General features: G+C 35.6%; 1 protein-coding gene across 1 annotated transcript; it reads right to left on the bottom strand.

The window, feature by feature from the left end:
* Positions 1-4863: 4863 nt before the first annotated feature.
* Positions 4864-13831, bottom strand: LOC134530430 (lysM and putative peptidoglycan-binding domain-containing protein 2). The gene is made up of 3 exons (XM_063365244.1): positions 13143-13831; positions 10473-10738; positions 4864-6446 (listed from the first exon to the last, which is right to left on the bottom strand). The coding sequence occupies exons 1-3, from the start codon at positions 13305-13307 to the stop codon at positions 6227-6229; spliced, it is 651 nt and encodes a 216-aa protein (XP_063221314.1). The 5' UTR covers positions 13308-13831; the 3' UTR covers positions 4864-6226.
* Positions 13832-14220: the final 389 nt, after the last annotated feature.

The raw sequence follows: 14220 nt of genomic DNA, 5'->3' as shown, positions 1-14220 counted from the left end.
TTCATAATCAAATAATATAGACCCTGTTTTGGGAAAATACTTGTCGATTTTCATTTCACTGGTGTAGGTTTCATTTTTGTACTAATAGTTTCGTATCATGTATCTAAATTAATTTGATTCTGATGGAATTAGTTTGTGGTATAGGATGCTTGCTGTTTTAATTTAGTAGGTCGAGAGATCCTAGACATATTCACTGGGTAAATAATTATGATTGTAAAATGTATACGAAAGAAATACATTTTTACAAGACCTGACATAATTTGTTTGCATCGTGATATGTTAAGGTGTTTTGTACAGGATTTTTTAACATTCTAAATTAAAACAGCAAGTATAATGTAAAACAAGACCAACATATAAAGGGTCATGCCGATAGGATCAAGGGATAAACTTGGGGACGGAAAACAGAATATTTCCAGTGCTGTTTTCGTTTTGCACTTGCGTGGCAGGTAGATAATAAGTACCTAAAGGTTTGTAAGATAGGGAAGGGATAATTGGGTAACATTTATTTTCACATTCAATTGTATTCATTGAATTAGAACCACGTCTGAAGTCGTATGAAGTGCATTTCATTCCCGGCATATGTCCACTGTATTACGAATAAAAATTCACAGATACAACTTCCACGAAAACACACATTTTATAGGTAATTATAACCCTCGTTTTGCAATTTTAAAATTCACTTATTTACACATATTCTTAAGCAGGAACATTTAAGTTTATAGGCCTATACATTGCATATGTTTATGTACTTTGTGATCAATTAAAGTCAAATAATAATGCACTACTCGACGAGAAAAGAAAAGTGTGACTACACTTTCATGTCATGTAATTTTTTATAAAACTTTGACGAATACGGCGAAGCATTTTATATTTAGTAATAAATTATTCCATCGCATCCTGCAAATATTCAATAGAATTCCTCAAATAGTCATCATCACTATCAACAACTAACCTCGCCTGATACATCGCCATTTTATTTTCTGTTGCTTAGCCTCCGGTTAAGCAGCTAGCGGCCGGTTCATCCACCCGCTAGGTTAGCCGGGACTTTAACTGGAAGGTAGACGTTAACAGGGAGTCATAAAACCGAAATAAGAGCTAGCCTGAGGTTAAATTTTAGCCGGAACTTTAGCCGGCCCTAAATAAGCACAATATTTCTGATGAGTACACCTTGCAAGATTCAGGAGCTCTCTTGTCACAGGTACCAAATGTGGCTTGTCGTCATATTTTTAAGGCTGACTTTACAATTAACACAGCATTGAGAGTGCGTTCTGACAACAAACACCTCTCTTCTGTTAAAATTCTCACTGAAGTTGAAAACCCTCTCTCTACATCTGAATTTCCATGTGATACTGCCAATGCAGCTCGACTACAGTTGAAACTGTTGGATACTTTGGAGACCCTAAAGCATTTTTTAATGTCATGAAATGATACCAGTATTTGTCAATTCTTACTTCACACTTGTCAATTATGTCTTGATCTGGTTCTGACTGCAATAACTTCCACTCATCAAAAAGCAGGTTTGTATTTATGTTCAATGGAAGAGTTGCTGATGGTAACAATATCAAGTGAACTCTGGTCTAACACTCTCTTGTTAGGCTGAAGACACTGAAAACATTTCAGTATTGGTTTAAGTAATGATGACTTTGTCATTATATGTTCTACAAATAGATTATAAGCTATATAGAAGGTACCTGAAATAAAATGCTACAAACAACTTGTGTTATACCAAGTTGGAGCATATGTGCCCCTCAGTTAATCTTCATTGGGGCTTAAGAATGTTATCTCCCCCATAAAATTTAAATTTGTTCACACAATATTTTTTTAATAAAAACATTGAAAGAATAATAAAACAATATCAATACTGTAAAACTTACATGTAGTAAGATGCAGGAAAATGTAGCTCGACAGCTGCAAAACTTTATGGATGTGTGGAAGCGTGTTGATGGCCACTGTTCATGACACATTCATAAAAAATTAAATAAATATGCTAATTTTCCAATGAATTCCATTTCAAAATTTTAAAAAAAGGGACCTTAGGGACCTATGGAAAAATAGGGACTTTTAGGGACCAGTGGCAACCCTGATATAGCTCTATACATCTATAGGTATATCTCTTTATCTAACCCATTTCATTTTTTATACCTCACTCTATCTCAACTTATCTCTTCGTCTATATCTCACTATATATATATATATACATATACATATACTAGCTGCCCGACCCGGCTTCGCACGGCTATACTAATGGAAAAAGAATTATGCCACATCTCCCATTTACAGTAATGGTAAATAATAAAAAATTCCGTGAAAATTTATTACAATGCTGTATAATGTACCGATGGTTTCCCGACTCGTGCACGCAACATAAAACTGATGTACCCGTACTTCGCTACGGCAGTCTACAGGCAGATCACTCTTGCGCCGCTCATAATACATGCCCCTCGTTGTGGGTACGCCACTGCCGCGCGATGCCTGTTGCCATGGAGACGCAGAAGGCATGAACAATGCAAAATACTGTTCTCATGCAGACAAAGTACCCACTGTTGCCTGGTTTTAACCACCTATGCTATGGGATCTAATTTTCGGAAAATGTCATCCTGCGTAACATAAGGAACATTACTGTGAAGTTTCAAGTCTGTAAAATATATATACTTGAAAAAAAAAGGGCAATTTTTGATATTTAAAGTACTTGCAAAATTTCAACGGTGATGAGGACTGCACTAACAATGAAATAGCCGTTGCCATAGAGACGAATGAAGCATCAACAAAGCAACAGCCGTTGCCATGGTGATTTCCTACCAAAAACTGGAAATAAAAAAAAATTTAGGGGTGGACTACCCCTAACATTTAGGGGGATGAAAAATAGATGTTGGCCGATTCTCATAGATACCGGATAAGCACAAAAAATTTCATCAAAATCGGTCAAGCCGTTTCGGAGGAGTATGGCAACGAAAACTGTGACACGAGAATTTTATATATTAGATATATATATATATATATATATATATATATATATATATATATATATATATAATCACTCTATCTTTGTCTCTTTTATATTTAAAAAAATTGTGTCATGTGTGCGCACTTATACAAAAAAAACAGACGAAGTGCCGCTATATAAAATGAAATAAACACATTTTTTGACACGATTCGTGCTCCAACTATTGAAAATTAGTTATACCGTTTCAGTAACCTTCATGGGCATGCGCATAACAAATCACCAAAATTTCATCGCAATCGGATGAATGGTATAGGAACGCATACGGCACAAACAAACAAAAATTAAAGACATGACAAACGCATCAAACGATGGTGCGTTTAAAATTCAAGACAACTATTTATTGACGAAGTTAAGAACAAAACTGTTATTAGCACCTTTATTTTGCTAGCCGCTGCGAGCTCCACTAAGCGGGTTGGTCTCACCAAGGAGAAAAATATTAATTTGCCAGACCTTACTGTGTGTATGATCGTGTGTCAGACATAGAGAAATGACTCACACTCACTATTTGTATGTCTATGACCTATGCTATGATTTTTTCTGTTATAAAATGAAATCACTTTTTCACTCCCTTAGGGATGGAATTTTATATTAATATGGGGTCTATGTGTTAATCCAGGTTATAAGCTAGCTGTAGGCCAAATTTCATTCAAATCCATTCAGTAGTTTTTACGTGAAAGAGTAACATACATCCATCCATCCATCCATCCATACTTACAAACTTTCGCGTTTATAATATTAGTAGTAGGATCATACCTGCATCCTTACTATTCTCAATTATTTCTTGTTCTGTAAGTAAATAGTAATATTTTATCTCTATTTATGCCTGATAAGACTCCATGCACACATTTTTTATGGAAGTGTCTAAATTAAATATTCACTCAGCAAAAAAAAAAAATTAATATGTATTACTAGATGTTGCTGCACCACACAATGTAGGTACTGTCCTGCTCTAGCCATCTAGTGTAATGTGAAGCAACTGTGCTACCTCCGACTTGATTGTAGTCTGTTTATGTTGAAGTGGGGCACTGATAAGAAAAATTAAACCGTAAACACATCAGGGCATATCCTTGTTGAGACTGCAAAATGTGTAGCAGTTAATCTATAACAGAAAAAAAATTAGAACAGACATCATTAGCACAAATTTATTTTTTACTAGCATTTGAGTATATGCCTGTTGTGTATATCATGAAACAGTAAAAAAAAATAAGAATAATAATACTTAATAGGTGCATTATAGAGGCACAATCCAAAATTTAAATGATGCTTACGTTTTGGTTAGCTCAGCAAAAAATAATGGAACAGATGTGCATTTCTATCCTGTTCAAAAAATTGCTCATAACATTTTATGTTTTGTTGCAATTACCTCTCCTGATGTATGCTGTACATTATTGTGTACTTTAAGTTAAGTACATATTCATAACAAACTTACATTTGCATATTGCATTGCAGTGATTCACTAGAAATAATTTACTGTTTTTACTCGGATAATGAATAAAAATTTACTAAACAGTCACATTTTGGAAATATTTCATACAGATATTAAATAAGAAAATAGTCCAAAAGGGGTAAAAACCAAGCCTTAAATTTCTGAGCAGTGTTAATGTAACACAGCCAACACCAAGTGAGCCGCCTCACAACCTCTGCTAGGAGAAGCAGACGAAGAACCGAGGGACAATGCTAGTGTCGTATTTCTTAAGCTGAGATAACGAGATAAGGAATACTTCACTTGTATCCACGGAACTCTAGTGAAGACATATGTGGTGATTCCCTTACCCAGGAGCGACCCTTTTGTGGGTAAATATGTTATGTAATCAGTGTTTGAAATGAGGAAGGATTAACTAAAAAAAAATATCACATAATTATAAATGTGCACAACATGCAAGTTGTGCTATGTACAGTATATATTTGCTCTTACCAACAGTATTAACGAAGCTGCATTCACCAAGTGGAGCTTACAACAACAATCAATGGAGACGTGCGACAATACTGTTTTCAGACATGCTTGCATGAGAATGAGAACTGCTCCTGGAGACAGATATTATGATAGACCATGGTTATCTATGACAGCACAGCCATACATGGCAATTATGTATTACGATAACAGTATTTATCATCCAAGTGTTCATATTATTTTAAGTTGCTTGTTATTTAAATGTTCAAGTAGATAGTCCAAATCTTTCTTTACTATAGAAAATTGTTCTTGAAAAACAAGCTAAATCAATGAACATATCACACAATATTGTTTTGCATAAACATGGCATTTTGTTACATTAATTACAATCACATGCATACATTCTGCAAGTGTTATAAAAAAATATCTTGACTTTTTTCTTAATAGTTTTCAAAAACATTAATATTATACATTAACTTTCGTAGCAGAACTTTACTAACAAAAATTAGGCTTCATACAGTACATAATTTGTAGATAACTACAATAAGAAACCATTCAAAAATAAATGCATCCAATTTTCAAAATTAACCAAAAAAACAGTACAGACATTCAACTCATAATGTATTGAAGCAAATCCATTGAATTCATTAGAAGTGTAAACTTGCAAACTCTAGAACTCATCACTGCGTAATAATACTTAGCCTCAAGTACTTTATATGCAAACTAAGTGTGCACAATAGGAGGCTAAATAAGCAATCTTAAATGTATTATCACTAAATAACTCAACTAAAACTACCATTAACTTTCTTCACTATCTGCGATAATTGCAAAAAAATTAATCTGCAAGTAATACTTGTATCACACTTTGCATGTCTACCTACAGCATTCAGTAACACAACACTTGTTACACAACAAGCAAACACTTGGCAAGAGAAAAGAAAACCAAACAAGACTAGACGATAGTTTTGCAGACTGATTCCAGTTAAGTAATTTTGTACTTTCCAACCAAAATTGAAAATTATTGCAGTCATTAATTATTCCATACATTTCCACTTGCACCAGAAAGTTACGAACAAGACTTTGTTGTTGTGCACCGCCCAGAACCATGCCATCTCCTTAAATCACAACCGGGTGTGCACCACACCATTCCGACATGGGTTCTAGCGATGCCCATCCGTAGCGTGAAGGTGTACGGAGACCCCTGCGGGCTGGATGATCGACAGTCGTGCCGAGGACGGGGGGGACGCAACATGGTAGACACTGTGCATCTGGTGCTACATCTAAGAGATGACGTGTACAGAAACAACGTAAAGCAAGGTTGGGCCGGAGTGCTACAACTCGAATATCTCGTCCTGCTCGCGCTGGAGTCTCTGCAACGACGTGCGAACTTTGCGTCCCTGCGTCATGACGACAGGGTGGGGCGTATTCAGCAGGTCGTCCGTGCCGTTGCTCTGCAGCTGCAGCTGTTGCTGCTGCTGCTGTTGCTGTTGCTGGCGCAGGCGTGACACGGCCGGCCGCCGATGTGCGTACAAGTCGTCGTCGTCCCGGAACCTGCAACACCGCACCGTCACATTACAGACACAACACTTAGTGAACAAGTTAAGTGATTTTTGTGTTTGAAAAATTGTTTCTTCAAATTTATACTATATTACTTTACACAGTAACTTGCTTAATTATGATATATTTATATTCACTCAAGTAACACACATTTATTTACCATCCCAGGGTAATACAACCATTTGTTGCAAGGGGTTGGTGTGGTAGATCACAACATGGGCACGATCAGGGACGCAACATCTAAATTTCCAAAAGGGGGGGGGGGGGGAACTATATACCTTTTTATAAATAATTATCGATCCCACCCTATTGAAGCGGGAGGTCCGGGGTCCTCCCCCGGGAATATTTGTATTTCAAGGTGGAAAATGGTGCTATTTAAGCAGTTTTATTATCTAAAAATTAATTACACAGCACTTTCTTTGCCCCCGTTTGCCTCCACTTCAAGGTTTCAGAGGGGGGCAAAATACCCTTGCCCCCCCCCCCCCCCTGTTGTTGCGCCCCTGGGCACGATATCACAAACAGACCAAAGAAAATTTCGAAGAATTCAATTTCCAAATGAGATTTTTTAATGAAGCAGCCTCCAGTTGTAACAGAAACATATGTTCATGCAGTCACATATCAGCTATCTGAGTTGTCATCTGGAATTAAGATTTTTGACTACATCTGACACACTTTACTAAATACAGCATTAAAAAAAACACTATATAAATAGTCCACCATGGGGTTAGCAACTTTAATTGTACATCAATTCTATGATGCCATAAATATAATTTAAATAGATTTTTTTCTTTGTTTAACTTGAGTGAACAAAATCATAATGTAAAACAGGTCTAAAAATATTAATAAAACAAGACAAAAAAAATTTAAAAAATATATAGACAAGTACTTCTGCAGAGAATCTAGCAGTCATATAGCCATTCACTCAATCGCTATTTGACCGCTAAGTCCTCTTATGAATTTTTTTTTTCCCTCTGTTTTTCCTTCTCAGTATTTTCCTACTGTAAGATATTTTTTTTTCTTAAATCATGTTAGGCAATAGAAAAAAAATATTGTAGAAATAATATAATATCAGTGCAATAATATTGTGCACTTTAAAACACATCTGTGGTATATAAGCTTGCAAAGGCTGGCATGTAAACAAGCAAAGAGCATAAATAACTAACCATGTGTTTGCTAGGATTACCTGCACCAGTTACACTGTGTGATAAGGAACAAGATAACAGGCTTATCATCTACTTTTGGTCCCGTTTCTTACAAAAGGTTTACATGTATGTAACTAAAAACACCACTACAGACATGCATGGATAATTAATGCACAAATAAATTATTTTTATTTACAACCAACTTACACATTTTACTGTACAGATTATGTCAATGAATTTAGTATGAAACACTAAAACAAATACAGCAAAAAAAACTAGTCAGGTTTCTTCAAAAATTAAAACCAGGCAAGACTTGCATGGCATTATCACCGCAACCATTCAAATTTAAGTCTTTTTAAGGATTGCTGAGTTACAGCAATAATTTACATGGGTAACAGCTGTGTTTCATTGGTACAGATTCTTGAAAGCACTCAAGGGACTTGCATTATACCTTCATCTTCAATTCTACATCATTTAATGTAATGGTTACCACTCAATTATCATAGTTGCTTTATATGAGTTCAAAGTCTTGCGCTTAGAGGCAATATCGCACTAGAAGCACTAGTGACATCACAATCATCCTGCCTCACTAACACACATACCTACAACTATTACTACGTGGGTCCCTTAATTATGTTTCCCACATCAGTATTATTTGGGCTGATGGAAATATTGGCAAAATACATGAACAAGTTTTACCACTCCGCATACAAACTTTAGTTTTAGTTTCAGGCAACCATAAATAATTAAATTACCTACTTCATAAGAATGTCAACTGCTGCAGCTGCAAAAGTATTATAATATTGACTAGATGAACACAAGCCATAACTATTAGATTGTTCAGTTGGCTGAAATATCAACGGCCTGAGCTATTCACAAAACATACTAAAAGCTAAATTAATGAGAATATAAAACATTTTGGTAACTTTTTCAGGTAGGTCAGAATACACACACTGAATGAAATTGTATTTTGCTGTGAAATCGCCACGTACCTAGGTGCATTTATAGTAGTTCCGAAGACACTGTCTAGCGATTACACCCCCCGTGAAGCCAGATGCAACTCCACAACCCTACAACTCTTCTTCCCATCCTGACATAATTCACCAGGCAATGTGCGTCAGTGTATGATGTGTGTGTTAAGACATGTTGAACAACAAGCCTTCACCCAAGAGGAAGAAGTGATGAGTGGAAGATTGTGTCAGTGCCTAGTACCCCAAACTGTTATATAAATTTAAAATTGCAATTTGTTTGATTTTATTTCCAATGGTTATGTTTTTTTTTTTTCCGTTTCACTAAACTATCATTTAAATAAATACCTTTCATTTAGTTTATTGTCTCCAGGCAGGCTTGGACACTTCTGAGCATCCTTTGTTTTCATACTTTTTATTTTTTTTTTAAGGCTATTGTAAAGGGTTTGTGTAAATTTGCAAACATGTCTTCATTTTGTGCCTTATGCTTGGCACAATTTTTGAATGACCCAACTGTCTTTGTGTGTTGGCAGTCCACCGCGCTCAGCGGCCATCTCTCCCTGCGGTCCAACTTCAGCACCACCACGCGAAAACTGACACTCAAAACACCCCGGGACATCATCGTTGTGCATTACTGATAGATTTATTCTGATTGATCTTAAATATTATTAAACTCTTTATTACTTCCTCAGGGCCCACTTCGGGAGGACGGACATGAACGGAAAGGTATCAAAAGACAATCAAAAGAAGACAGTGGCAATTCTAATTGAATTCATACAAGAAGATTAAAGAATTTTAAAGTCTTATATAAAAATGGTTTAGTGCTGGTAAAACTTAATATTTATAAAATTATCTTCTTTTTTTTTTGCTAGGAAAACAAAACCTATTATATTCTGAACTATTCATGTTGATGTTCCACATTACATTAAATTCTCTCAAACCAAATCACACGATGATGCAATTTTAAGACTAAAACGTAGACACCTACATACAGCATCCAATATTTGTTGACGGGTAATATTACTAATCACTTCAAGTATACACACAACCACATCCAAGGTCGTGCACAACACAAGGACAATGTCTGTCACGCAAAGTTATGCTACTACATTAACACACTATTGCCACAGAATTTTGCACCTTCTTCAAGGTCAGAATCATTGGCATGGCCTGTTTGTCCAAGTAGTGATGGTTACTGGCAATACAAGTGTCACTAAAATTTCCATCACATACTGAACAAGCACTTTTCCAACATTTAGTAACACAAACTTAATACATGCTAAACTGTTAATACACTTAAAATAATTGGCAAAACATACTACCAGTGTTCTTTTAAGTTTTTTTTCCAATTTATGCCTTAAAATTATGCTACAATTGTCTTAAGTATTAACTAAAAATGTATTGATAAACCATAGAGGCCTGCATCTCATAATTTCTCTATACATATTTAAAAGTATTATCTATCTCAGATAGACTAAATTTTAACTGAATCTTATATTCAGATTTCAGATGCCCTACAAGGTTTATAATCACTTGTGTGCATTGGAAGATCTTATCTCTATAAGTAGGTACCTATCTTAGAGCTATTTGTGAACTTTATATTCTGACTTACCTAGCGCAATAATGACCAATTAATGTATTCACGAAATAAATAACAGAATTATTGTTTTCATTCATATTTATTTTTTATTAACAAGTATGTACACTCTATTTAGTAAAGAAGAGTGTTATGAAGAAATAAAAAAAGGTCTGACCGTAATCCAAGTAAAATTAATACTTTTTTTTGGCTGTAATTTAGTTCCATTGAAGTGGAAATAGAGACAACTTGGTTTAAACTAATATATCCAGCTCTAAGAGGCTACACACATTCTTTTGAAACGAACGCTCACACCAACAAAGTAACAACTCACTCGCTGTGTCCTTGCGACTTCTTCACTTGGTTCTTGGTGTTGGCGATGGAAGTATCTATCGCAACAAGGAAGTCATCTACGCTCTTTTCGGACAGCGCCTGGCTCTCCGGGGACAGTGGCGAGGTCACGATTCTGCCCGTCAGGCTATACCGCTCCGGCATCATGTCTGATATGGCACTTTCTTTGGTCACTGGGATCAGCAGGCTCTCCCTCAGGAACAGACTGTCCGTCGCCCACAGGAGGTTGGCTCGCCGTATCTGCTCCATCTGCAACCACCGACTGTCTCACACCCTTCTACAGTAAATCCTCATTACTAAAACTTCACTTTGAAATGTGTATTACAATGTTCCTTATCAAAACTCTGCTAAAAGTTTTATGTTTTAAAATTAGTCAATGTATGGGTCTTTAGTTATATGCATAATGAGATTCTATTGTACTACTAATAATTTCCAAAAGTAGGTACTCATCCAAAAATAAAATAAAAATAATAAAATTTTAAAATAGTATGTTTTTTAGTACTACTAATACCCAAAAATGCTGTTAAGTACCTATTTAAAATGACACCTAACTTTACTAATCGTTCACACGATTTTACAGTATTTTATATGACTCTAACCTTAAAAACCATTTAAATGATTTAACAGTATTTTAAATGTAGCTAAACCTACTATTTCATGTTAACTTAAAAATTGTTAATAATCACCAAGTTAATTGCATGTAGAAACAGCAAAAGGACATGATTTTGATTAATTTAATTAACTTTCGCAAAATCTTGTAAAACCTAGCATGAGGAAAGTACCTAACCAAATTTGCTCTTGAATTTTGCATTAAAATATTATACCTCGGTTAGCAATTAATTTAGAGTTTCCTTTGCTTGTTAGATTATTAAAGTTAAGTCACCTCCCTGTATTAATGGTAGCAAATTTAAAATGAATTTTGAAGAGGAGCTCAAAGTATCAAAACAAGTTTTTGACTTTCCTGGTAATCCATCGACATTTCGTAAACGGTCTCGTCGTCATAATGAGCTATCTATGTACCTGACCCTCGTCATCAGGACGTTGAGCTCGGGACAAATTTTCTAGGTTGCCCAAAATACTTGTATTTTGTTTTAACTCAAAGATTTAGCTTTATTTACAATGTCACGAATGTAAAATCATGTATTTAATACCGCTCCGGCTTGCAGCTAAAGCAACAGACGAGAAAATTGATCACAAAAGTGTTTTAACTTAGGTATACAGGCCCTTTAATCGGAAGCAGTGTAACATACAGCAAATATGCAAGAATTATTATAAGTAGATGAATTATTAAAAATTTAATTAGTTAAATGCAAAATAATGCATTTAATTAAAATTATTGGCAAGGTTTTTTCTTGCATGTTGTTATATATTGGCAGTTTGATTTATTTTGATTTTTGAATAAATCAATTTTAGTTAATAAAATTTCCAACTTTTTACTGCATACTTTGCTGTGAAACAAATGCAATTCCTGCCTTTTATTACTTAACTGAGATGTAAGAATAAGTTTCTAAAGGTATACATAATCTTTATTGAAATTTACGACTGTTTATATAGCTCATTTTAAAATAGTTCATAATAATTTTTGTTATATGAATGACATACTTATTGTCCATAATTACATATTGTTAAAAATGAGTTTTTAACATTTTTTTAATGAAAATACACAAGGAAAAGACTAACGAAACCATGGCTCGATGATCAAATATTTTATTACAATCTCAAAAATATATTTTATATTTTTTCATGTTCATATTAGGTACAAATGTGCGTGCACGCAATGCTATGGAAACCCATTCGAGTTGGGTTAGTTTTCCCGCATGACAGCAGTATTCTTCCTTTGGCATCGTGCGCACTGCAGGCTGCGATGAATGCTGTGTGACGATGAGCAGTAGGCCTATAGTTCCAAACTGGTTCCTCCAACAAGCACATGGTACTGTGGATAGGCTTACTTTAGATAAAAGCCCCTCTGTAAGAATATTCAAATTGGGTACCAAAGCGTATTATGTACAGGACGTTTTTCCTTATTCAAAAAAAATTCACATTTGACAATAGTAGTACCAAAACTGATACAAAAAGTTCAATATGGCGGTGATGTTATACTGACGTCAATCCACAACTTCACTTCAACTATAAGTAAATGCGAGTTTCTCGGAATTCAGTAAGAAATTTCTAAGAGTTTTTAGGGTGAACAGGAGAAGGTCTATAGTGTTGAAAAACACCACTTTCAGGATTGTACAATTTTAATTACTGAAAAATGACAAGACTATAAATTTACCACTGATTCTATGTATACAATCATGGATCAACAACTCAAGTGAGGAATTCATTAACACACGTGCACAATGTAAACACGTTTACTTGTTGCGTTTCATTATGTATACAAATAAAATGCTGCAGGTAGGCGGGTGGGCCCTTCGTGCTATCCCCGCTAATCCTATGGGAAATAGTGGTCACATTTGCAAATCAAAATGAGGCAAACATAGAATTTTGAAATGTGCTTTTAGAAACTACATAACTAAGAACAGCAGCACTATAAGCACCTATTTTAGCCAAATAATGTTTTAATTCTTTTTTAGAAAAAGAACCTAAACTTGAAAACTACACCACCCTCCTTACCACCTTATAAAACCATTAATACATCATGCACACTTACGGTAACTCCATACTTCAATGCGATTCCTTGCAGGGTGTCACCTTCCACAATTATGTGCTTAATGTGGTCCTGCCGCTTAAAATGATTGCAAGTGCTGCCATACTTCTTCAAAGATTTGGCAGAATCCCTAATAGACTGTCTTTCTCCATTTAATCCATCTGCCATCGTAGGTGCTAAGTGGGCCAAACAATTCGTTAAACACGATCACATGACATCAGGTTCAGCTGAATGTCATTCAACGACAAAAAAAAGTAAATTATTTACAGATAACCTAGGCAAAACGAAACAGGTGGAACGCCCAGAATCACCCAACTAGCACTCCATCCACCAACATTTAACAGTGAGTTCAGCACTTCTGCAGAAAAATCAGCTGTTAAAAGAAACAATATATACATGGACTCTGTTCCAAAAACCCTGCGCACTAACTATAAAAAGATTTAGAAATTATTGGTAAGTACCTTCCAGTAGTTTTGGCACTATCACAATCAGTAGAGATGAGAGACAATTTTGTCACGGTGACAGTCATTTCGCCTGTAGAGGTTGCGACTGTAACAAAAAGTCGAAGATGCAGGCCGATACCCACTACGCGAAGCGTTTTTAAAATCACCCCGTAACATACGAATACCAGAACAGAAATTTGTACCACAACGAAGAGGTCTGCATCGTCTTGCATTAATACTTTCCTAACAATTATCAGAAGAGAAGTAAGTACTGTATATTACTTAAAGTATATAGTCAGCTCGTTGAAACGAGTTTGCATCGCGGGCCGGATGGTGGGGAACAGGACCACGAAGAATGGTCAAAACCAGCACTCTCACTCCTTTCTATTCAGTGTAGCTTGTCGTCGACCCAAGTGTCTCCCCGGGTCCTTCAGGCCGTTATGCCTCGTCAGCGCCCTCTCTTGCATTACGAGTGCAGGGTAGGGTTTACGATCAGGGACGCACCCGCGTGCGCCCTAGGAAAGTCCACAGGCGACCATGTGTATTGTAAATAATTTCTACTATCTTATAATTATCGTGTCAGTGTATTTCCTGTTGTAAATATTCACGAGCGTCTACGTTTTAGTTATTACTTTGTA

This window comes from Bacillus rossius, chromosome 3 (genome assembly GCF_032445375.1).
Source record: "Bacillus rossius redtenbacheri isolate Brsri chromosome 3, Brsri_v3, whole genome shotgun sequence".
Taxonomy (NCBI): domain Eukaryota; kingdom Metazoa; phylum Arthropoda; class Insecta; order Phasmatodea; family Bacillidae; genus Bacillus; species Bacillus rossius.
The sequence above is the reverse complement of the archived record's forward strand: the minus strand, read 5'-3'. Positions and strand labels throughout refer to the sequence as shown.

Coding starts and splice junctions, on each gene's coding strand:
- LOC134530430 (XM_063365244.1), bottom strand. CDS start 13,307: ATGGCAGATGGATTAAATGGAGAAAGACAGTCTATTAGGGATTCTGCC. Junction 10,739..13,142: donor CATTGAAGTATGGAGTTACC/GTAAGTGTGCAT, acceptor CGGTGGTTGCAG/ATGGAGCAGATACGGCGAGC. Junction 6,447..10,472: donor AAGTCGCAAGGACACAGCGA/GTGAGTTGTTAC, acceptor GCGGTGTTGCAG/GTTCCGGGACGACGACGACT.